The 26,484-nt window shown below is 46.7% G+C and overlaps 1 protein-coding gene across 1 annotated transcript in view; it reads right to left on the reverse strand.

The window, feature by feature from the left end:
• STOX2 (storkhead box 2) overlaps window positions 1-26,484 on the reverse strand; it is a 60,586-nt gene that overhangs the window by 3,359 nt on the left and 30,743 nt on the right. Inside the window, exons 2-3 of the mRNA XM_061565140.1 lie at window positions 4,841-4,993; window positions 1,361-4,535 (exon numbers count right to left, since the gene is read on the reverse strand). Of these exons, the coding sequence (XP_061421124.1) occupies window positions 1,361-4,535; window positions 4,841-4,993 (3,328 nt within the window). The remainder of the gene's footprint in view (window positions 1-1,360; window positions 4,536-4,840; window positions 4,994-26,484) is intronic.

Genomic DNA, 26,484 nt, shown 5'->3' on the forward strand with positions numbered 1-26,484 from the left:
TTTCTTTTAGAAAAATGTGGTGTGGACTGGTTGTCGAGCACAGTGAAGGAAAATACGAGGTCAGGGGGGAACAGCTGCCCTTAGTAGAGGAGTTTAAGTACCTCAGGGTCTCTTTCGCAAGTGATGGTAAGTGGGAGCAGGAGATCGGCCGGCGGATCGGTGCGGCATCTGCAGTGATGCGGGTGCTGTACCGTTCCGTGGTAGTGAAATGGAAACTGAGTTCTCGAACAAAGCTCTCGGTTTACATGTCGAGCTATGTTCCCACCCTCACCTATGGCCATGAGCTTTGGGTAACGACCGAAAGGATGAGATTACGGGAACAAGCGGCCGAAATTAGGTTTCTCCACAAGGTTGCCGGGCTCACTGTCCATGATCGGGTGAGGAGCTTGGTAATCCGGGAGAGCCTCAGAGTCGAGCCGATGCTCCTCCAGATTGAGAGGAGCCAGTTGAGGTGATTCGGGCACACTGGTAAGGATGCCCCCCCGATAGACTCCCCCTGGAACTCTACCGGGCAGCACGTGCCACTGGGCGAAGACCCCGGGGCCGGCCCAGGACACGCTGGCAGGACTATGTCACTCAGCTGGCCTGGGAACGCCTGGCAATTCCCCAGAAAGAGCTAGAGTCTGTCGCCAAGGAAAGGGAAGTTTGGACTGCACGACTCAACATGCTGCCACCACGACCCTCACCAGGACAAGCGGATTCAGAAACGAACGAATGAATAAATCAGCCGCCATACCCTATGTGAGCGTTTGATAGATTAAGTTAATTTTGTATGACAAAGCACAGGCTGGTTATGACTGGGAAGCGTGCATGTCAAAACATTTCCAGCTCCTTCGCATCCTTTGTCAATCCACTGACAAGTGGAGACCTCCACTAGTCATGAACTGCTTTATGTGTTTAGTTTGTTGTCCTTCCCCCGCACCTCCAATCAGCACGGTTGGCTATGTACAGCGTGAAAGAATTTCAACATAATACAAACGTATATGTCGGTCATGGGAGTTATTTTCCCATACTCCACCACGGTGTTCAATGCCAGTTCATGAAGTGGGGTGGGAGAGGGAGCAGGACCGGTTCAAATATCACTCACCACTAATCTTAGCCGTGGCCAGGAATCAAGCTCAGGCCGCTTGACTCATAGCCCAGTGTGTCGACTCCCGCATCACTACTCCACACCAACTGCCTCCACTACCCTTTGGGAAATGTTACCGCCATCCCTGCCCTCTGTTCTATTGTCCTGCAGTGGCCCTTTAGGAGACCGAAGATTTTAATGGGAGCCACGTGAGAGGTCCGACCCTCTGTCTCTCTGTGTCTCTCGAGACCTAACTAGCCCCGTGGGGCAGCAGGCCCCCCGCCCCCCTACCTGGGCGAGTTGAAGCCGCTGTCGCCCGTCACGCTGCTCATGTCCGTGTGGTCGAGGCGGCTGGGCGGCACGCCGCTGTCCGCCGTGCTCGTCACGCTCGGGTCCGGGCTCGCGATGGTCAGGGCGCCCTCGAACCGCTGCTGCAGCTCTGCCTCTGCAGCCTCCTCCTCCAGCGCGCTATCCACGCCGCGTGCAAACTTGTGAGGGAGGCCCCGCTCCGGGTCCCGGACGCCGCCACCGCCGCCGCCGCCACCACCACCACCGCCAGCACCGCCGACCCCGCGCCAGGCGAAGATGCCTGAGATCTCCTCGTCGTGCGCCGCTTCTCCGCACGAGTCACCCTCCGAACCCGGACTGTAGTCGAAGATGCTCCCCTCCACCGCGCCGGTGCCGTCCTCCAGCATCGTGGTCGATTCGTCCGCCGCGTGCGAGTAGGGGATGGAGCCCTGCTGATGTTGCTGGTGCTGCTGCTGTTGCTGTATCTGCTTCCAATTCCCCTTCTCGTTGTTGTCCCAGTCGGCGCTCAGGCTGCTGTCTTCAAGCGAGCGTTGTTTGGAAGTGCCTGCGCCCCCCTTGCTCCCGCTGCCGGGACGTTGCTGTGGATCAATGCTGTCAATTCCCACCTCCAGGGTTTGAGTGCTGCCCTTGCTGTTTCCATTCCACGCTTCCTCACTGGAACTCCGCTGGTTCTTCTGGTTGTAGTTATAGCGGAAGAGCCCGTACTGCATACTGTGGGCGTATGCATCAGGAGGGACGCCGTTGGCGCCATTGACGCTGTTATCCAGGGGTGGGAACTGCTCACTCGCCGGGCCGCAACTGAACGGCGGGATGCTCAGGCGGCTCAGATCCCCATCGTCCTCGTCCTCGTCGTTGATGCAGAGCGAGCTGCCCTCGCTGTCGTCTGGCACCTCCTGCGTGTAGAGCAAGTAGTCGTCGTCGGTCATGCCTTCGCTCTCGCTCATCGAGCGCAGGTCCTGGGTGAGGAAGTGAGCATCTTGCTGCTTCGCCCTCTCCCTCTGCTCGGGCCTCGCCGACTTCCCGGCGCAGGCGTCGCTCTTCGGCAGCGGCACCTCGAATTCGGCCTTGGCTCTGTCGAGGGCTCCACTCAAGTGCGGGTTTTGCGCCGGGAGTTTCTCCGGCTGCCTCCTCTGTTTGCCGCACTCCCTCTCAGGCTTCTCGTGCTTCAGGCGATTCGAGTTGCAGTCCGCGAACGCCCTTCCCGACGCTGCCGCCGGCGCGCACAGGACGGTCTCCCGCGACTCGTTGTAGTTGAAGTAATCCGCTGTGCTCATGCCACGTGGGTGATCACCGTAGGGGCAATCCCTGCTCTGCGGAAAGGCTGACAATGATACCGACTGAGAGTGAAAAGGCCCATTCGCAGAATCGCAGCTGCCATCCAGCGTGTGCCGGTCGGAAGTGACCCGGCAGTGCGCTCGACCCGCGCGCATCAGCTCCTGGGCGGCGGGCTGCTGCGGCTGTCCGAATTCCTGCATGTAAACCGGATCTGACAGTCGTGGGTTTTGTGTCAATGCCTGGTCCTCAGTCCTGACCCTGGCAGGCTCCAGCCTGGGGCTCAATATGGTCGGCATTCTAGAGACGCTCTTAAAGAGGTCACTATCCTGCTCCCTGTGCCGGACGCGGCGATGCAGGGATGCTTGCTCGCTTGGAACCTGCGGGGAATGCGGATCCGTGCTCGAGCTCCCAGTGGATTTCGTGTGTTCCACAGCCCTCCACCTAAACTTTAACCTTTCCGGTTGGCATGCGTTCGCATTCTTAGGCCACGTGATCACATTCTGCTCACTGCCAATAACTTTGGAGGGATCGCTCCTCTCCAATTGTTCTTTTGCATCAAACGTTCTCAGGTCCCCTTGATTAACCCCCGCAAACTCTTCGTGCTGACAAGCAGCAGCAGTCTGCTTGACCTCCTCCACTGCCTGCCACGCTTCTGACGGGCCCTCATTGTTGCCGTTCCTCAAGATGGCCTTCTCTCCGGGCGCTTGCGAGTGCCGCCTTCTCGTGGCTCTCTTCCCGTTCTGCTGATTTGCCTCGTCAAGGCTGCTTCTCGACGAAGCCTTCAGCCGCCTGCGAGGCAGGTGTCCCCCCTTGCTGTACGCCCGCGAGCTCGTGTGCACCCTCTTCGAGTGGCTGCGAACCTTGACCCTCGAGCGTGACTGCGGAAGCTCGGTGCAAGTGCCCGTGCTGCGCATCGCCTGCTGCCCTTCCGTTGGCACGCGCTGCATGAGCGCCGTGTGCACCATCAGGTTCTGCACCGTCAGATCGGGGTTGATGCGCCGGATTATCTGGTGCTCCACGTCTCTCGGGAGGTTCTCTGCAGAGTCCTCATCCCGGACGGGCCATTCCTCCGGCGGGAACTGGGCGGAGAATGTCACGAGTTCCTTCTGCAGGACCTTCTCTTTCCGCTGGGAGCTCCTCCGAAACAGTCTCAGGCTGATTTTCTTCATCAGCTTTTCTCCATCCTTTTCCTTCTCTGGTCGTCCCACAGTTACCTCTGGCATCTTCATCTTTTCTGTGCAAGGGACTGCCACCACTGCGACTGGCACACCTTTCACATCTTTGCAATCATTTTGCACTCCCTTTTCCAACTTTTTGCCCTTATCGTTACAGAAGGTGACGTGAACACTCTGGTGGGAAACTTTCGGGTCCTTTTCGAGCGCAGATCTGCCTTCAACCTTTCTACCGGACTCGGCATGATTGACAGCGGCGGAGTGCTGCTGCTTTGAGTCTTTGTTGGCTTGGGCAGCGCTCTTGTCATTCTTCTTGCTCTTGCCAGAATTCGCGGACACGACGCGCAGCAGTTGGGGCGGCTTTGCATCTTTGGGATCGTGAGCATGGCCGCCTTCCTGTTTGTCGCAGCGAGACCTTTCCACGACGTACCCACTTTCCAGGAAGCACTGGCACGAGCGGCAATGAGCCCGTGATGGCTGCGCGTCTTTCTCCGGCAGGTCGTGGCACACAGTCACCTCTGGAAATGGGGTGGCTTGGTTGTCCCCCTCCGGCCTCACCCACTTGTTTTCGTCACGGATGAGCGAGGGCGTGATGTAGTAGGTCTGTGGCGTCACGATGAAGTAGCCTTCCCCCGTGTGGTAGATCTTGCGCTCCTTGATCAAGCTGCTCAGCATGTTGTGTAGGATCTCCCTGCTCGGAACTGGAACGCCTGAAATGCACACAGAAATGTCAACCGAAATGTCAGCTGCTAAGATTATACGTCGGGTTTTTTTTTGCGTGTGTTTATTTTGTCGTCCTTCCCACATACCTCTGATTAGCACGGTTGGCTGCGTATGGTATAAAAGAAGTTCATCATACACACGGACTGTGTGAAAGAAGTTCAACATACATAGATACTGGCAGAAATTTTTTCAAAATAAATGTGTGCAAGCCATCGGCTAGTTTCCACACGTACGTACACTTTTGCCCTTTTCCGTGGATCTCCCGGCTGTTGAGGCATCTGGTCATCATTACCTGGAAACTTGTGGGCTAGGTGCTTGAGCAGCGAGTCTTGAGTGACCGCCTGCTGCTTGGAGTTGAGGTGGCTGATGGCGGCACACAGCACGTCGCTGAGCGGGATGAACTGCGACTGGCTGTCGGGCGACATCAGGATAGGGCCCACCTCACCTGCAGAGATAACATACAACCAATGGCTCGGCATTAGCACACAGTGCAACGTGGGCTTATAAGGTGGCAGATTAGTAAGAAGGCACCTGTAGAATATTTATAAACTGACAAATGTGTGCTGATGATGAAACCACTACTCAATGGACGTCTGAGTAAAACCGCTGCTTAGCATTGCCTTATCGGCTAAAATAGAGCTTGAGTCTGAATCCTCCTGCACACGGCAAATAAGATTGGAAAACCTAGGACGAAATTTGTAGCCTACTGAATCTGAAGCCAGATGAAAAGTTACTGTCATGTAAAGTAGGGAATAACTGGACTATATTTAAAGAGGGTGTCCTTATAGGTATCATTCAATCATAAAGAATAATAATTAGACGAGTTGCACTGTTGAAATGTTGGCAATATATTTCGTGTATGTACTTTTAATCTGAAAATCTTGCATGACCTTACAATAGCACATTACAGTAGCATTCGAAACGACCACGCCTGAGATGATGGCATTCGCTTGGGACTGTCTCAAAGCATGATGCCAACACCACAGCAGAGGGATGGCCATGGTTTAGAGGGGTGAAACTCATGTAATAACATCTTCACAACACCAAATGTGAGAGCACATACTTGTATTGATCTATCGCAAACCGCTAATTAAAAAAACGATGACAGATTTGGCTGCAACCTGGAGTGAAGGTGCCCGTTTATATGCAAACGAGGGGTGGCGACAATTTCGCAATATTTGGGGAGGCATCGCGGAGATGGATTTGTGTTGAGATGCAGAGGACACGGATGCAGCAAGACACCGAGGGAATACTATGCATCGCAACTTTAAAGCTCCCGACATCTGCCGTCTCAATTACTGCTCAATTTCCGAGCATCTGTGTGCACTTAGAAGACGCCGACTGGGTGTTGGACACTGTATACTTTTGTGTGCTCGCCGGTAGGCAATATGAAGGAGTTGTGCTTTACAGCATCGTGCCAAAATGGTTTCACGGCAATTTACCATATGCTGCGCTGTGCACGTGTGAACACAGCGAGGAACAAAAGGTGGCATGGAAGGGCACTTGTGCCGATCAGTTTGGATTTATGATCACAGAGCATTTCCACTCACGCAATTATTATACATTTCAGGGCGGGGGAAATACATGTTAGGCACGAATAAACTTTCAAATCGTGAAAGAAAATAACTACATTTTTTGGGGTCACGGTCATTCATATGCCGTAGTGAAATACACCCGCATTATGAGATTGGGCTGAACGGTCACACGCAAATTTAATATTTTTAAGTGAGCAAAATAATAAGAATACGGTATAGATGATCAGTCTCTGGGAAAGAGAGGAATCTGTATATATTTAAATTATGAGTCTACTGCACAGCATATCAATTCAGATGAGTGTGATTCATACAACTCAATTTGAAAATATTAAGCGGAAGGTACAAGCAGCTAGGGGATGTGCACGTAATGCGGCTTTCTGCAAAGGAAAATTTTAGGACACCGCATTGCAACGGCACAAAAAAGCTGTAAGTGGCAAGGTCTATTTTTAACTCTGCAGTAAAAATAGATTCCTTGCAATGTAAGCAATTTCACAAGGAGCTATTTTCAGCAAAAAAAAAACTTCTCGGGCAAATGCTGATCTGGTGGAAGTAGCTTCACCGCCAAGACTCCAGGCCAGTCACAGTCAAGAGCGCTCGCTCAGCTGCTTACATAAACCCAGGAAAAAACGTGCAGTAGGACAAAAAACAGTCTCCTTGGAGAATACGGGTACACGTTTTAGGGTTATTACCTGGTTTAAAAATATATCAAGAGAGCAATGGAAGACAGGGCAACATGGAAGGAAAGAATTGTGTCCTGTTATATAACAATCCACCTCACACCTTCACGAGCCGAGTTCATCGCTCCGTCTCCATGGTGGACACACTCTAACACGTGTTTCCCTCCTTTAACTGCCAATCTGGTCTTCGTCTCGACCATTGGTCATCATGCCCAAGTGCACCAATTTGTTTATTTTTATTTTACATTTAATATGTCTCTAATTTGTTCTTTAATCCATAAGGCGCCGTGGTGCAGGTTTATCTCCCTCGCCTTGTATGCACGAGGTCGTGGGTTTGACCCCAACCCTGACGCCTGCTGCTGTATATTTGGAGTTTGTACGTTCTCCCCCCCGTGGCCGCGTGGATTTTTATCTGGGCCTTCCACATTTACAAACATTGCGTTTCGATTATTTGGCGGTGACTGTAAATTCCCACATGTCATGATACAAGCCACTTCGATGAGCTGTAACGTGGTGCTAAGGTAGCTCTGAAAAATATCTAATAGCTTAGTGGTGAATATAATAGTTTAGTGTATGTTTAATAGTCCTCGTTGTGTCTCACAAACCAATTGCAAGCGTGCATCTGCCCATGTTTATTTGCGCGCTTAGATGCCTTTGATAATTGTGGACAAAACAAAAATGCCACTGTTACACTTCACCTTAGCGGGATTAACTTTACGGCACAATCAGGTGAAACACAGATAAGGACCACGTGCACGGGCAGAACAGAGAGAAGATGAAGAAGAAGTCAAGTTGGGAAGGGAAAAAAACTGCACAATGGACCCGCGCCCTTGCTGCGTTGTCGGCTCTCCACGGCTGTGCACACGACGACTCTGCTGACGCTTTTGTTTATCCTGCACGGCCAATAATTAATCAACCCCCCAGCGGCACAGGCCAGAGCGATGTTGCTCAGGAGATGCTGATAAACATTTACGGTGCGTATTTATAGTCGTTTTGAAAAGTCACGGCGTCCTTCCTTATGAAAGGTGTGTGTGTTTTTCACACACTGATAGAGTCTTTTTTTATTTCGATGTCTTTCGAATTATAGCAGCCCTTTGCAAAATGACTTATTCACGCGGTGAAATTATTTCAAACAGACCTCTTATTTAAAATCAGGTAGGACTCATTCGACTAAACAAATCTGCTTTCTCACAAAGGAGACCCTCTGCATATATAAATGGCAATCAAATACGCTAATGTCCTGTACAGGGTGGTCCAGATGTCGTGTGATCCCCCGTTCAGTTATATGACGCTTAATATTTTTTTTTGTGTATGGGTTTTATTTTGAACAGGAGTGAATATGCGAAGGAAAAACCATGTTAGAGATCAATTAATTGGGGGTCACGAAACATCTGGACCATGATCGTGTACGTGGAAGAGAAAGGAACTGTGGTCAAACAATGTGCACGCAATTCGATGGACGCATTATTTAATATGTTCTTTATAAGCTCGATTGACCACATCCCATATTGGCGATTAAAACCCCATTAGATTACTCACTGTGGCCGCACTGAATCAATATTACGAGATAAGCCGTGCCCAATATAGCATCTTGTACAATTGTACGAGATTGTGAGGCAACAAAAAAGGTAAAGGTGCAGCCCTGCAAGAGTTGCGTTTGGCGTCCTCTTCCATGCTGGCCAATTGTCTTGGGAAACATGGGAGCACCAACAATTTACCCCATCGCACGTCACCTACATATCCACTGTCCGTGGTGTACCAATTCACACTGCTGCTGGGTGTACGCTGGGAAATGAAGATGCAACCAACACAAAAACGACCCCTGCAAAAGCCAGCTAGATGGGCGTCACAGTAGCGAGTTGCTAACTACCTCGCCTGGTATGGAGGAGGTCGTAGGTTCGAACCGGACCCGACCCCAACGCCTGTTGCATATTTGGAGTTTGCACATTCTCTCCCCGTGGTCATGTAGATTTTTGTCTGGGTCCTCGAGGTTTTGCCCTCCACGTTTCCAAACATGTGTTTTGATTAAGCCAGATGTTAACTCCTTCGCATGGTATACAAGAAGTCGTGGGTTTGATCCCTCTATATTTGGAGTTTTCATGTTGTCCCCGTGGTCGTGTGGACTTTTATCCGTGTCCTCTGGGTTTCCCCCTCCACATATAGAATCAACACACGTGCAAAGTATTTGGCTGCTATAAATATCCACGTGATAAGCCACTTCGTTGAGCAATCATTTGTGGCCAGGTCGCTTCTGAAAAAGAGCTGCATAGCTCAGTGGGCCTTACCTGGTAAAATAAAAACAAATAGTTTAGTTTAATAAATAGTTTAGTTTTTAGTTCAGATGCCTCCTGAGCCGTCCCGACACCAGTCAATGCCCCCCACTCCTGCTCGTGTGATGTCCGGTGAGCCACAGTTCAATACTGGACGGGATGGCACCCTGGAAGGCCCATTAATAATTAACAGCATGGGTCCATCCCCCGCGCTGCGCAGCCAAGCGTCGCATTCATTCCACGGGTTCGTTCACGTCTGTTTTGTCAGTCCAGTTTGGCTCACGCAGATTAACCATTAGCACCTGTGGCAACAACCAACTCCTTGGAAAGCTGCTTTCCCACATGAGCTACGCACCAGTGCTACTCTCTGGCTAAATGAGTTGTTGCACGCCCCAATCATTGTGTCAACGTGCGGTAAATAATATCAACTCTTCCCCCCACATACACCCCCTCTTGTCAGGGCCGTATAATCCAATGGGCACAGTAGGAACTGTTTTCGAAAACTAAAGGGTCTACGAAAAACAAATTTTGACCGTGTTTGTTTTTGTTTATATGATACACAAAAAATGTAACCAAGATATCTTCTTGAATACGTATGCAGTGGTAGCAAGCCGTGACTCGTTGTGAGGCTTATTGCACCTAAAATAACAGTCAAACAAATATTTAAGCTTAAACGTAAGTAAAGACACACGGGCGCTTGCCATGCGGTCGTCATGTCAGAACATTTAATTTGTTATCGATGCAAATTAACGCCATCCTTTTAAAGCTGCGTTGTACGAAATGATGATCATCATATTTAAAAAAATTTGAAGAAATGTTCGCTTATAATAGTTTCAGGCTTACCTTTTTTTTATAATTTCAAATTAAATCTGCTCATCTGCGGCACACAGCGCGTTTCTCATCGAATTAGAGCACAGACTAAATAATACACGTGTCAATAAGGACATCTGTCCAGTGGCTGGACAAAGTAACGCGTGAATAACGCGTGAAACAAGCGGCGTGACAGCGACGATAGTAGCATAGGGCAGCAGTTCCAACTAGAAAGTTATCACTGACGGCTTACGAAACAGAAGTGACTAGGACCTACAAGAACCTTAATTCAGCCCTCCCTCTTGTACTGGCACGGTACAAGAGGGGGTGAGTGGCCAGTACCACGCCCGACCGCCTTTGTCTCCACACCACACCAAGTACTCATTTTAGGCTGAGTCGATCTAGGGGAGGCTCAGGACCAGTTCAGATTATCGTCACTGGTGTTGGCCGTAAGCGGGAATCGAACTCGTGTTTCCGGGTTCTAAGCGCAACGCGCTAACCACCACACTACCGCTCCCCACAACGAAACCCCACAAAAAAGAACAAAGATCCCCCGTATAGCCTTTAATAGACTGTGGGGGCAAGTGTTGTTAGCGAGCACTTATGAAGGCCGACACAGGACACGAGGGGGTGGGTGGCCAGTACCACGCCCGACCGCCTTTGTCTCCACAGTCGCAATGTTTACACACCACGCCAAGTACTCATTTTAGGCTGAGTCGATCTAGGGGAGGCTCGGGACCAGTTCAGATTATCGTCACTGGTGTTGGCCGTGAGCGGGAATCTAACTCGGGTCGCCAGATTCATAGTGCAGCGCGCTAACTGCTACACTACCGCTCTCCATAATACCCTATAGCACGTGCACTGTGAAACAACGGTAATTATATAAACCCTTCCATGGATTATCCCCACTCAACTTTACTTAGATAAAATCGGGCCCATTTCTGATGACAGGTATTATTATAACAGTACTGCCGAACAGTAGCACAACCTGATTTTATGAACGATTTATGAACGAAAATGCGCACTCGTGCCAATTGTGGCCACAGTGATGGAAATGCACAATGGCTCCGATGGTGTGCAAGTAAATAAGATCTCTTTCATGGAATTAAGCCACGTTTAGAGTTTGTTTTTACTATTGTTCAAACACACCGCGAGCAAACGGTACAAACGCAGTTCATGTATCACCCGCTGATAACGCAAGCTGAGACTTGCTGCACTCTTGCTGTCTCGTCGTGCGAGGCAGGATACCAATTAGTTTCAAATTACAAATCGCTAAACATTTTCAACACAACGAGCTGCGTTTAAACATTAGAAGCTGCTGGCGTAGCCGAGTGGTTGGTGCACGTTTTCCCCAGCAGCAAGTCGACGCAGGGTCGATGTTTTGATTCCCGTGGCTGTCTGTGACCACTGCGAGTGGTAAATCATCTCGGTTGCGTTTTTTTTGGGTCGTGCCGCACGTTTCTCTGCGTGCTGTGTGACGTTTCGCACCACGTGCCCGTTCTCAACATTGTTTGTCGAACCCCGGTTTCGAGCCCCATGTACACAGCGGCGTTGCCTTCTTTACCCCGGCATGGTATGAGTCCCCTTGACATCCTCGTCACTTCGTTTACATAAACGCTGAACAATAGAGGGGGCCCATAGTTTGCCAATTTCAAGCACAAATCCCCAAGTCTAATGATTTCCCACGAAAAAACTATTAAATAATAACAGTCATGGGCTGGCTGTGCTGCTCGACTCCTCTGTGAAAATAGTTGTTGCACCTTAACGAGCGCTCACGTAAAGCTTCTAAAAGAATAACAGTCCTGGCACGGTCACGCTCGATCGCCTTGTAAAAATAGACGATGCGAATAACAAGGTGTCAACTCGTTCTAAATGTAAGGACATTTAGTACAAATTAAATGGCGCACAAAATTGAGTACGGTACAGCACAGTAAAGCAATACGGCACGCAGTTCGCTAAGATTCGTAACCTTGCTTGGGTACATTTCATACTGGTAGGAACCTCCTGGTTACACCAGCCCACAGGGGATTATTGTGTCCGTCCGTCGTGCATCCAAAAATTGGAGGGGTGGGGCTGGGTGGAGAGGGGCTGGTCATCCCGTGGTGCCCTTAAACGGTTAACCTACTCACGCCGGCTTGTGCCCGCCCTCACAGTCGGGCATATTTGCGGAATACACCACGCCGCCGTTGACCCTGGCCATTGACTGAGCAACCCAACGTTTCTACCAGCTCCCTCCGCAGGAATGTGTTTAAGTTGCCAAGCACGACGTATGGCAAGACTAATCATGCGAGTGCAGTTTCAGTGGAAGCACGTTCATTTTCCTTTTCAAAAGGACTCATTTTTGGAGTACCAATGGTGCACCGCTAAAATTACAATAATTGTTTAACAAACCATACCAATTACGCACTTGTTAAAATTACAATTCCGTAATTATGATTGCTATGGGCCACGGCACAATAGGTGTTTCAAACCAAATTCAGTAAAGCCCACAAAATGGCTTAACACGTGTTTCTCCCCCCCCCCCCCCAATGTATTACTGTATTCATTATCCTAAAGCCACAAATTGCCTTTCAGCTAGACGGCAATAGCCGCGTGCCAAGCTTCACTGCTCCGCCCCGACTCCGATCTCATTGCCACTCTCACATCAGCGTCAAGATAGCATAACAATTGTGTAAATGAAATGCAACCGTTACAGCTTGGAGAGAGAACGCGTCGTACAAACTTCGCGGTGTGCACCGTCCATTTACGTGTTCGATTGCGGTGCATTTTGGCTGGTTTGTTCCCCGTTGAAGCTTTCGTGACTGCAAGGATTCATATGCTTAGGTTTTTTCGGTAAAGTCACGTGTAGGTAAAAAATTAAAATTAATAAAAGTAAAATAAAAAATAAAATAAAAATCACGACGTTTCGCAGGCAACACAAGCTTCCGTCTTCAGGTGGTGCCTCCGAAACGTCGTGATTTTTATTTTATTTTGATTTTACTTTTATTAATTTTAATTTTCTACCTACGTGACTTTACCGAAAAAACCCTAAGAATATTGTTCCCCGTTCTCAATGCTGCATGAATGGACTTGACATTGTATAAACGTATACTGCACGTGTTATAGGTGTGCAGGCGTCGTTACATATTTGCTGCGTACGTGCCACTTGACACGTTGGAGACATGCAAACGAGATGTCCCATCTCAAGGGATTATCCAGATCAACTTTCAGATCATGCCATTTGAGAGCAACGTTTAACGCTGGCTGGATTCCCAGGAAAGCGCGCGCGCGTGCGTCCGTCGCTCGCATTCCCACAGCGCCCAGCCGGATTTGTGAGTCACGCCTTTCCCTCCACGCCCACCATCCGCCCTGACCGTGTATCTCGCGCAATTGCGCGGGCAGTGCTATCATAATCTCGTGCAATATTACAAGAGCAAAAAGTTTTGCTCGCTGGCTGGCACGGCGGGAGGGTGGGTAACGTTCAAAGGACGCGTGGGCTGCAAGCTTTAATAGAAAACTACATTTGGGTTTCGATTTAAAGCTTTCGTGACTGCAGGTATTCATCTTCCTGGTTCTTTCGGTAAAGTCACGTAGAAAGGAAGTAATAAAATAATAAAAATAAAACATAATAAAATAATTCTCACGACGTTTCGGCCACAACGCAAGCAGGTGTCCTCAGGTGAAAAATGAGGACGGCTGCTTGCGTTGTGGCCGAAACGTCGTGACAATTATTTTATTATGTTTTATTTTTATTATTTTATTACTTCCCTTCTACGTGACTTTACCGAAAGAACCAGGACGATACATTTGGGTTGGTTCATTATATGGAGAAAAATGTGCAATAATTGTGCGTATGTGAAGAGTGTTTATCCTCTAAAAACACATTTTAAAGAATAATTACACATTTTATTTCTTTTCCTCCTACATACCACGGCTTGGCACAACATTGTAACTCACACGTGCAATGCATACATTGAATGCACCATAAATTAAACCCAGTGTACACAGAATGTGGACTCTTGACACTTCTGTTTTCATTCTGCACATAGCATATTTCGCACTGCCGGACAAACATCCTGGGATCCTGGCTCTGCTTTTGTTTGGTTTTTGCAGGATAGTCCTCTTTTGAGGCAGCTGTTATGGAAAATATCTGTCTTCCCGGGGTAATAAAAGTCTCGATTTTTGTCAATCGTGTAATAATACACCACAAAATGCATTTACATGCAGCTCTCCCCTCTCCAAGTGTTGTGAGATATTTTTTCATCCCATGATTTGTCTTGGTTTGTTGTGCCTCAGAGTGGCAACCATACTTGGGCACGGGGCACAAAGGAGTGAACGGTTCACTTACTTTAGGCACTCCCATCAAGTATTTTACATGTACATCCCTTTGTCAATCCACTGCAGGATGAGGGCCTCACCACACCGTTGGGGTCATGGGGACTCTTTGACCCTACTTCACCATGCTCGCCAGTGCAGTTTGGTGAAGGTGGGGAGCATATATGTGGGAGCGTAGTACAATACAACAATGTATTATGCTTCACTGCACTCTTGATGGCTACAATGTAGCCCCACAGCAGCCTATGACACCTGTTTTATGCACGGTGGTCTCCCAACCAAGCACTAACCCCTGCTCGAACTTGGTTAGCTTCCAAGATCTGATGTAATTGGGCACATTCCAGATGATTTGATCATAGTCAAGTACTGTACAAACCCATTCAAACTGACCTGGAACCAAGTACATTGGAAAACCAATATAAAAATTTACATATATTATAAATATATATATTTAAAAAAAATGTATAACCATGGGAAATACAAAAAAATGTGCGCCACGGCAGTGATATGTTAATTCCCTTGCATGGTATACAGGAAGTCGTGGGTTTGAACCCGACCCTGACGTCTGTATATTTGGAGTTTGCAAGTTCTCTCTGTGGTCACGTGGATTTTTCTTCGGGTCCTCCGGTTTTTACCTCCACATTTAGAATCATGCGTTTAGAGTATTTGGCTGCTATAAATGTCTGCATGATAAGCCACTTCATGAAGATATCAATTATTTATGGCCAGCTCGCTTCTAAAAAATCAGCTATAGAGCTCAGTGGGCCTCACCTGGTAAAATAAATATAGTTTAAATAATCTGGCAGCTTCGACTTTCACTCACATTAAAGGCATAGCAATATATTAATTCGATTTTGTAATACTACAAAATGTCTCAAGGTCATGCTCTAATGTGCCTTGAACAAGATGAGGCTTTGGTGAAATCTACATTTGGCAAGAAATACGCATATAAAGTACGCTCTCGATTTGAATTAAAGGCAAAATGCAATACAATACCTATTGATTGATGGACTATATTTTACCAGATAGTAGCCCTGTTAGACTGTCTTATTTTCAGGAGTCAACCAGTGACAACCAACGTAGCATAAAACCAGGTTTAAAATTAAATAAGCAAAAACAAACTAAAATAATCATCGATAATGATATATCCACTGTACTGCTGAAATAATGTCTCCCCAAGATCTTGACCATTCGCCATGGTCCCCGCAATGATGCCACAATCCATCGAGCTCTTGCACACGAGCTGATGTCATTACTCCATCTCAATGTTTGCCATCCTCTCAGGCAGACCAAAAGTCAATTGCACAACAGAAATCAAACAGAATCGTTAAAGCATATCAAAGGAACTATGACACACTGAAAGTTAACTTCTGTAATGGGTATACCCACAAGTCTTCCGCTATCAAAATCCCCATCCACTCTCCTACATCTTCTTGGTTCTTTCGGTAAAGTCACGTAGAGATGAATCCCTGCAGTCACGAAAGCTTTAAATCGATACTCTCCTACACTTGTGCCTTCCGTATAATATATTATTATTATTTTTTTGCCAAGCGACCAGTAGCAATGGTGATTGCTATACACACCCTGCGCGAGTAAATCACAGCCCAACACAATTCCACGAGCTACAGACGGACGCGGCTTTCATCCTTTGTTTGTTGCAGCGACCCTTGTCTTCCACATTTCTGAGGTTTTGTTTAAATAGGTGTCGGGCACCTACGCTTTGTCCACATACATACAATCGTCCCGGCCAACAACACGCAAGCAGCGCAAACATTACACTTATTAGACGGACTGAGGAAATTGCTCAAAGTTGACAACCGTAGCCTGGAATTGGAAAGTAGGATTCTCTAAATATTAAATAAATAAATAATTTTGACAAACATTTCTTTCTACAGAAAAAAAAACAAATGCTGCATTTAATGCATTCCATCAGCCTATGGGCCCTTCTGGACGAATGTCTTTCGGCAACATTTGTTCAAGGCGACAAACTCTGGGCCCAGCTTTGTCTTTCTCAGCCTGAGAAGCATTGAAGCTCCTCCCCTACTTATTCTAAGCCAAAGGTCCCATCGTTGCACGAAGTCGAGTCCGTTAAACAATCGAGTCCGTTACATACACACACGCTGATATTGTTATCAGCAATAGCCCTCCCTGAGAGCTGTGGGACACATTCAGGAGGATAACCCATTTTGTAAATGATCCTATTAAGCTCTGTCGAGGAGGGACATGGATACATAAAGGTGTTTTATACTTCCAATATATTCACTTGTTGTATGACCATGATTCTGCAGCTGTGGTTACAAGTAGCAACAGCGAATTTTGTACCGATTCTTTCAGTTGTTTAATTACCTGTTTCACAGGCCATATTGTTGCCCATGAGAACAAATACCAAGCCAATGCTGTTGGTTACAAATCCATTTAGCTTAATTTAAGCACCTGCTTATAATTACGTGCCAACCACTGGCCACTTTAAAAGCAGAATGGGAGGTTGAGAGCTGTCAAAAGGAGGTGGCAGAGAAGCAAACTGGCAAGACAAATGGGATGTAGTGTGATGGTTGTCGGGACTGAGGTTATAAAACACAGTTCCGTATTAAATATATAGACATATTGAGGTCCTTATTTATACTTTATTCTTTCATTATTTTATAAACATGTTTTTATTCCCCAAAAAATATTGGCATTTATTACTTGGGCATGTAACTAATTAACCCCGAGCAATTTGATGATTTGTCAAGCCAGCGCCACGTTTAAATTCAAAAATCAACTCATATTTTCGTAGAGCGTTTACTGTCATCTCTGTATTATTTCACTCTTTTACTTTCTGTCTCATTTGTACAATTTCGTTTAATAAAAGTAACAATAGTCCCTTGCAAATAATTTGCACGCATTGCGAATAATTTACTCTGACACATACTATTCAATGCACGCATCCCGAGAATAAGATGAGATTGTTTACGGCCAAACTGATGCAGAATTATTACTTGAATATTAAACTGATGCACAATTATTACTTGCCTATTAAATAAGAATGACGATTAATGGAATGTTTCAGATATCGTAGCGATCCTGAACTCGAATGATCACCTCTACAGTAGTTCATGTGATAAAAAAAAAACTCAGGGAAAATCTCCCATCGTGTCACGTGTACAGTTTCCCAAATGTAAATCACACAGCGCAGAGCACAGGATTATGTATTATTAGGCTTAAGACGTGACACTCATTTTCGGCAAGCATATCTGAGCATTTAAAGTGCCGAGGTGATGGTTGACCGGCTCAAGATTTTCCAGAGCTAATTAGCGTAATCAGAATTCCCACCACTCCAGCCACCCCCCCCCCCCTCAAAGAGGCTAAACCTGAATAGCAAAGGGCTGACAAGACGGGGTGTAATAACGTGTTCGATTCTGCCTCAGGCGTGCCGTGCACAACGACGACCAATTAACCGAACAACGTGTGCTTTCGTCCACTGAGAGTCACTTAAAAATGCTCCTGCGTTTGTTTTTAAACCGTCTGTCTACATCTTCAAATTCTACACTTTCAGTAGTTGCACAGTCTATGGCGAGGGACTGCAAACCCAATCGTTTTCCTCTCACAGACGAGGAGGGATGAGCTAATCCCCCCCCCCTCCCGAGGATGTGATGGTGCTTGCAAGCTGCTCAGAGTAAATCCCCCAATTTTTTTCGTTTTTAAATTTGTCGTCATTACTGCAGAACCTGGCTACGTGTCGGAGGGAGTTGCTCAACGCCAGGCCTCACAGCTGTCCTCCCGCTGACGGATTCAACTCCGCATCAAGTGTTTTTTAAAACCGCACAGCTCTCCTGGTTACATAAATTGCGTGCATAACAAAACCTGATTCTTTTCAGCTTCTCAGAGAGACGTTTACATTTGTTGTAATTGACAAAGGCAAAAGCAGTGAGAGCATTTGTAAGCAGAACTCTCTTCTGTGTCTTCACGTACAAATTAAGTGTATATATTTTTTTGTCTGTTGGTAAATTTGTTTTCCAAAACATTATTGTGTATCCGTATTTGTTCAAGCAAGCAACCTCTACATTATGGGTTTCAATAACAGCATTAGGCTTATGTAAAACATCCTCCTTGAGATACTAAGTTGTATTGACAAGAGCAATCCAAACTATGGGGCCCTGTTCAACACAACAAAGCAATAGGGTATACAAAATATTGTGCATTATTGTGGAGCCCTATGAGTAAAAACATTTAATATATCATAATTTGATTCTGTCTCCATATATATTACAGAGCATCAACCTATTGGCTGAGATAACGTTAAATAATACAGGTCTACTTTGAAATGAGAAAATGAAGCTCTTCGTTTCACCTGCGGTTGAAGTCTAATGAATCTAAAAGGTTGGAAAATGAAACCGTTATTTTTTACCATTATTAATTCACCTATGAAAAGATTTGCCAATTAGTGAGCGCCACAGAGATGTGTATAACCTATTTACTGTTATGTATCATTCGTTACACAAGAGAAGGTGAAACCTCACTGACATAGTATTCAAAGAATCACATCACTGCATTCATGTTAAAGGCTAATACATAAGTTAACTTTATATAATTGGCATGGAATACATGTTAAATTGTTGATGTTACACGTGCATTACCCTGCTGTCTTAGTTGACCGAAGCACTTGAAACTGTGTGTGTGCAAGGATGCCACACCTAGAAACCTTGAGTGTTATGGATGAACAAAAATGTAACAGCCAGGCAAGACTTGGCAGACATTTCACTCTCGCTGCGTTTCCGTGGCCAACAGGAACCGTGCTGACATGTGCTTTGGCATCCAGGACTGGATTAAGTTTGATGACGGCCGAATCCTGTTATGGTGTTGGGAGGCCCTTTATATGGCATATTCATTTGCTTACTTTTACTATTTTACCACCACTACTACTATCAGGGCCCACTGAGCTATTAGCTATTTTATTCAGAAGCGAGTTGGCCACAAATCATATAGCTCAACGAAGTGGCTTATGCAGAATTTATAGCAGCCAACTACTCTAAACGCAGGGGGGGGGGGACATGCAAAACTCCTAATATACAAATGCTAGGGCCAGGATCGATTCCACGACCTCCTGTATACCTTGGCAGGGAGTTAACATCTCGCCACTGTGGCACCTGATGCCAAACACCCCACTGGTATTTACTGTCATATTATTTCTCGCTTTTAAAATGTGATATACAATTATAAATCTATATCAAAGCTTAAAGGAACAACAATATACAAATGTTGGTCCACAACTGGTAGTAATAAACATAGTGATTAAATGGCTTTACAAACCAAATTACCTTTATGATTTATCACAGTGCTATAACATTGCATTTCAACCATTATTTTTTAAAAAGCAGTACTATTTCTGGCAGCTCCATTTCAAATCGAAGGTCCCCAGGCTGTAGCCCCAGAAGCACCTGCGCATTAATCTGAGCCCTGCTCTGGTCCCAAGAGCACAGTTGCAGTTTAATCCCAGAACACACTGGCCCATGGGCTCCCTTCGCAAACAGAAGTATGCACTTAGAGCCGGGCCGACCCCAGAAGCAGTCAACATGGAACCAAGGCGTGCACACATTGGTGTCACTCACGAGCTTGGTGTAACTTCCCGACTGTATTTGGGATTTAAAATACATGGTGGACATTCGCAAAACACACGAGTTGTTAACCCAACATATCCGAATATAACCTACGCTTACAACGTACTTGGCACGTGTAAGACTAAATTTTTGTTTAAAGATCACTAAACTTTCCAAACCACCAGTCACTGGCCACAGAGGGCTGATGAAAGATTGAATTTAGCATAAATTCAAGGAGAACATGGGGGCGTACTCGGAGGAGCAAGGCGAGCGCTTCCACCAGGATATACTGGACTTTGAACACCGCTACCAAGGACAGTATAACGAGAAAATGATGGGAGACTACATTTGGGGGCTAATTCGTAAAAGTAATTTACAGTATAATCGTAAATCTCGAAAAACTACTCACTTCTAAATATTTAAGTCATTTTTTATTACTTTAGTATAAATAAAAGTAAATTTTGATTCATATGTATTTTTTTTCTGACTTTATGTGAACGAAAAGACACAAATTCGCCCATTTTCTCATTGAAAATAGGTAAAATTCAAAATATTACTGTCCTGGTCACAAAAGCAAAGTTTATGGGGAATAATAGCCATTTTCTATACTTTTAGGCATGAGCAATTACGAAATAACACTTACTACCCAGTAACAAAAATGATATTACATAGTGGAATCAAAGGGGTGCCAAGGCTGAAGTGAAGCTTAAGAACCACTGGCCTAGACTCTGGATCATGGTTCTGTTTCTGATTTCATTCCTCCCACTATATCATTGTCCAGCAGAGTACGTCCCCCAGTGATTCATTCATTTAATATTTCCTTGCCTCTCCCCACCACCACCAAGCTGCTGTTGGGAGTGGGGTGGCAGGGCAGTCAGTAGGAGGGGGGAGTCATGGGGGTTAGGGGTTGGGGTGCTCTGGAAAATATTGAATATGAAATTAGGCCTTGGGCACATGGTATATGTGCATGGCCAATGTCACCATGTGAAACACTTTTATAATTAAAATCCACATTTACCCAAAGAGACACTGTAAGCCACCGCAGAATGGTGTGCACACCACAACAGTAGGAAATTATACATTTGTAGAGGAGTAGTGGGTGACGTCACGTCACGCTCGCCCTCGGAGAGTGGCGTTGCTGAACGTGACGTCAGGCGGACCTTGGAGGGCGGTGACGTCATGTCCCCCGGGGGGGTATTTAAAGGGAGACCCGGGATGAAACCGGGGTTCGTCGGGGTAAGGAGTAGGGACTCTGGGTAGGTGATCCTCACACGAAGCTAGGGGAGGCTACTCCGCCCGACCGGCCGAGGTTGGGGTAGTCCCGGGCCGGGGCAGGGAGGAGAGCCGAGTTAGCCGGGGTTGTAGGGATCACAGTACCCTGTCCCCATGGGGAGTTTTCGGCTAGGGCGGTTTGGTTAGGCGTAAGCCCTTAATAAACTCGGCGTGAGCCCCTAACAGAACCTGCCTCTGAGTCGTACCTTGCGCCGCAACACATTCACCTGTACAATAATGTACTTGTACTTCCTTGCAGCACTTTGCCATGCTCGCACCTGCCGCAGTTCATCACAGAAAGGCACCCAGCCCTGACAATGAGTTCCTCGCACACCCATGAACCCTTCAGAGCTGCAGCCAATTACGAAGGGTTTGTAAGATCACAAATCACTCAACGTGGAAGGGGGCAGCAGTGCTTGTCCGATGATGGCGATAATACGGTGTGCCCACGTGGTTGTCTTGTGGCACCTGTTGCCAGACTATGGAGATACCAGCGTCTGGCTTTTGAAGCGCGCGGCTGTGCCCCCTCCAGGCCAATTTCCCAGCGTGGCAAATTACCAGCAGAGCCGGGGAGATGGGGAAAATGAATTTAAGTACACAAGAGCAGAGCTAAATGTGCTCCCTACTCCATTCAACAGTGGAAAAACACAGCGCCCCAATGGAATTAGCCAGCGAAGGAGTTTCACACGTACAGCCCCCCCGCTCCATGCCCCCCATTTAATACAAAGAGGTTTGATTATTATATCTTATATGCCTTTCATACCAAAGTGGATCCTCGGACAAACCGAGGGATTTGTTTATTCAATTGTTCGATATTGAAAAAAACAAATATGATTTTATTGTCATTAGCACTGTGCTATAAATAAAAAAAAATTATTGTGTAATATTTAAAACTATGCTTGTACAGCACTGCCAATGTATGACGTGTGCATTTTTTTTAAAAAGCCTGAAATATGATGCACGGGCATCTTGACCCGAACTTAAACCCACTCACCCAGGGAATTCGTAACAAGCTGGCACCCAAAAATAGTCCGCATCCACTTACGGACATCCCATCCAATGCTCACATACCGTATACACATTGGCACCTTACACTCTATAACTACCCTTCCACTTCTCTCAACATCTGTCTGCAATAATGCGTGGGTGCTGTAAACGTGGCATCGCAATAGTAAAGGTAATTGCTTGCTCACGCTACTGCTGGCAGAAGGGCCTCCACTAGAGGGAGCTCTAGAGAGCGCCTCAAAGATATTTTTTGGTCTACTCCTCCATGCTGTCCAGATGCTTTGGGAGAGGTGGCAGAACACACTCTTTTCTCCACCACACACAAGCCGCCAACTGACTGTGGTATACTCATCACATATGTGCACTGCTGGGTGAACAAAGATTATGGGGCGATTAAAAAAAGAACTTGCCCAATGTGTTTGCACGTCTGGGTTGCAATTCCAGTGGGATAAGCGTGGCTCACAAGAGGAGTTAATGTGAAAATGGACCCCCCCCCCTCTCTCTTTCTCTAATGAGGTTGTCGTTAAGAAAATCCTGCAGATTCATTGGCACACCGCTCCGTGCACCTGCAGACACTTGTGCCACTGCGCTGGGCATGCCGTCAGCTGAGAACAACGCAGACATGCGCACTGGAAGGACGAGAGGCAAAAAGGTTTCCACTCCGTCAGAGGCAGGGACGCCTCTACTCGGCAGACCGGAGCGGCATTTGCAAGTGACCAGACGTTTATTTTCAGTAGGCTCTGACAGCAGGAGCGACGCCGATGATGGAGCCCCACTTAGGAGGCGGATGAGACCACCCCTCCAACCCCCTGGACGTCCCCACAAAACATCAAGGAAGGTGGTGCGGTGGTGAATGGATAAATACATCATCATGTTCTAAACAAACATGGAGCTTGTTAACCAGGCTTTTAAAGTGAATTCGTTGTGTGTGAAGTATGTGGAAAACAAGCCATTCATTGCTCGAGATCCACACAAATATACATTGTACATTAGGCTAATGGTCTACCAGACATGTTCGTACTGTTACCGTACAATTATGCTTTGTGTCCAGGTAGGCCTCTGGTGTAGAGAAAGAACACTCACCAACAACATCTGAGAAACCAGCAGTATTTGTTTAACAAGCCCAACTCCCAATAAGCCCTGGAAGGACAAATCCAGTCCAGAGTTGTGTGCTTAACAAATGGTACTGGTTATTATAAGTCTGGAAGGCCAGAATAAGCTGATAGGCTGCAATTAAATTTGTATATGTGTGGAGATACAGAAAAAAAACAGGCTGTTTGTATGCCTAATATGCTCCACTGCGGCTCCTTGCTTGAGATTTGTACGAAATATTGAGTAAACAAACAAAATAATGTTTCGATTTAAAGCTTTCGTGACTGCAGGGATTCATCTTCTTGGTTCTTTCGGTAAAGTCACGTAGAATGGAAATAATAAAATAATAAAAATACAACATAATAAACTAATAATATAATATAATAAACTAATATAATGATATAAATAATATAATATAACAGTACGAACATGTCTGGAAATCCCTGGAATATTATGTTTTATTTTTATTATTTTGTTATTTCCATTCTACGTGACTTTACCAAAATAATAATGACGTAATATACACTATGAATGCTGGCGTGGGGTGACGGCTACAAAACTCGCCTTGCAATCCAGGCGGTCGCAAGTTCCACCTCGCAAAAGAACCAAGATGCAAGATTCCGAAATCCCCCTTCCTCTGTCACCTCAGCAGTTTAAATGGAATGCCGTCTAGGCAGAGTGGAACAAGAGGCCAACATACCCTCCAGAGGGGCTCTCCAGATCTCCATTTACTTAACTTAGTTGAGGCCCTTCTGTCAGCAGTGGTGTGAGCAATATATTTAAGGGCTACACCTTTCCATTTTACTCTACAGTAGACAAACACAATCCATAATACTGTATCTTGCCGGTTGATATCAGATTCTTTCAAGAATTTAAGTCCCAGGCTCGAAGCAACTTGCTATATCGTCTGCAACACAACTGCGTCTCCACAGACAAATGTTTAAGGCTGTCATCGGGTTGTCTCAACGCGATGTAATTGGCACTGTGGCTTCGGGGAGATCCCCGAGTCAAACGGCATTGCGCGACCTCAAGCCTTTTGTGTTGGAGGCCAAGAAACAAGCTTTCACTTGCTCGTTAGCAACACTTGCCTCTACCAGTTCCACAGTTCTCGAATATGCACTCCCTTAGCCCTTAATCCCCAAAAGACACCGCCGCAAACCCTTCCCCAACCCCACGTTGTCCTCAAAATGAACCCCAACTGTTGGGGCTGAAACGTATGCGCCATACAGTCCGACGCTCAGCGACCCGGTGGCTGCGGCACGATACTCTGCTACCACCGCCACATCGGAATACAATTTTGCCGCTGTATTCAGGAAATTGCAGCCGAAGGGCTGAAGTGGGCTGAGATCCCTGGAATATTTGGTGTCCAAAGCGCGGTATGAATCCACGAGCTCGAGTGCGTCTGGGGTTTATCCCTGGCTGGCTCGCTGCATGTCTGGGGCCCGGTGATTCGAGCAGTCCAGGTGGTGTGCGATGTGCGTTTAAATCTTACACGTTAAAGCCTCCCCGGGGACACGTGTGATGCTCATGACAACGACCGTGTGATGCGATCAACAAGGACAGTGGTTTAGTTGCACTACTTGATGCGCACGTACAGCCCCTTTCGTCAATCGCACCACTGAATAAAGGGGAGTTACCTTGCCATACTTCACCACTCTTGTTAGCGTGCGTCGGTGAAAAGTGGGGAGATTATAGACGTGGGAGCGTAGTGCCCTACAGCAATGGCTTTGTCTGAACTGCCATTTGCTGACTGCAATGTAGCCCCACAGCAGCCGATTATAACACCCGTTTTACCCATACAAGCAAAATCCAGGTGCCATCCTGCTACACTTCTGAGATCCGAAAAAAGTGGGAGCATTTGTATTATTTGGTTATAGGCCGACTACATAAAGTACTTCCTATGTTTCATCCCCCCCCCCCCTAAGTAATTGAAACTGTGCTTTTGGCCTCATATCCGAAATCTCAAGGCGCACAGGGGAAATGTTCACACGTATTGTCCGCGTGCATCTAGCCATTCGATGTGACAATCTCGACACGCTCGCGTAGGCGACGCAAACGTTCACGTGCATCCAGTCGGCCCTCGAACTCGTCGGGAATGCAGGAGTGGCAGGTGTCGGCGCTGGGCACGAATGCCCCAGTGGGTGAGGAGGAATGGAGGGACAGGAGTTTTGTTTTGAGGTGAAATTGAAAAAAATAAAGAGTGTACCCAGCCCCCCCCCCCGCAAGAACTAGACAGCGATTCAGCATCCGTATCCCATCACCACCCGAATCACCATGTCCACACCCGTACTCGGCCTCCTTTCATTCGGAATCACGATACTTTCCAAACAGGTTAATCACAGGGCAAGCTCAGAGCCCAGTGGGAGGTCCCATTACCAACAAACCCGAGCACACGGAAACACACGAGTTGTTTAAATACCCCCCGAGATTGCACATACACTTTCTGCAAAACATGTTAAAAGTAATGCATGAGCCCACATCTGCTAAAGTGACTGCATTACACTAATACGGCATCCATGCTTTTGTGTTTTTTTTCCCCTACCAGACTTCCCTGCACGGACCCCTTTAAACTTCAAAGCAGAACCCCACGTACTATATACACACAGTACACTCGGTCACTTTTGAATAATGGGGTGTGATGTATACAGTATTATATTTCCACAGGGAAATGTTTTATTTAGCACTCGGGGACACACTCTGGGGCTAGTCAATGCCCCCCCCCCACACATTGTGGGCCCACGCTGTTGCGCTTCTAACTCCAAACATATGCGTACTTCTCTCATTGGAGAGAACGCTGCGATCATTCACAAAGGGCCTTCTCCAATGGAAGCATTTTTTTACATATTAAAAAGCACACACGGAAGACCCTTCGGCATTCATTCAGTCACCAGCTCTTCTAAAATGTGAAATTACCGTGTAGTTAAGCGGAAGCCAGTAAATGGCATCAATTTCGTGAGCATTGTCACAAGGCTAATGCCACCCAATTCGGTTTAACTCGACTGCAGAAGTATTCAGAAGTTGCGTGTGTGCAGTGCCAGATTAAGCTAGTGCAGGGCCTGTAGCATAATTATAAGGGGCCCTAAATAAAAAAAACACTTAAATATTAAAACGCATTTTTTACTTGAATTGTAAAGTAATTGTATTTTTTCATTTGCTATACATCCAGATAATACGACAAATCGCTAACCTTAAACACCCAGTCTTTCATAAAAGTTGAAGGCGGTATAGTACTATAGTAATAGAGCAAGTGCAGAATCACTGAACCAGAATTGATAGCTTGAAAGCATTTAGCGCGGGGCCCTTGAAAGTGCGGGGCCCATAGCATATGCAGCTACTTTTGCTACGAGGATAATCCGGCACTGTGTGTGTGTGTGTGTGGCAACGC

This window comes from Lethenteron reissneri, chromosome 34, assembly GCF_015708825.2.
Source record: "Lethenteron reissneri isolate LAM-NWPU_2019-01 chromosome 34, ASM1570882v1, whole genome shotgun sequence".
NCBI lineage: Eukaryota > Metazoa > Chordata > Hyperoartia > Petromyzontiformes > Petromyzontidae > Lethenteron > Lethenteron reissneri.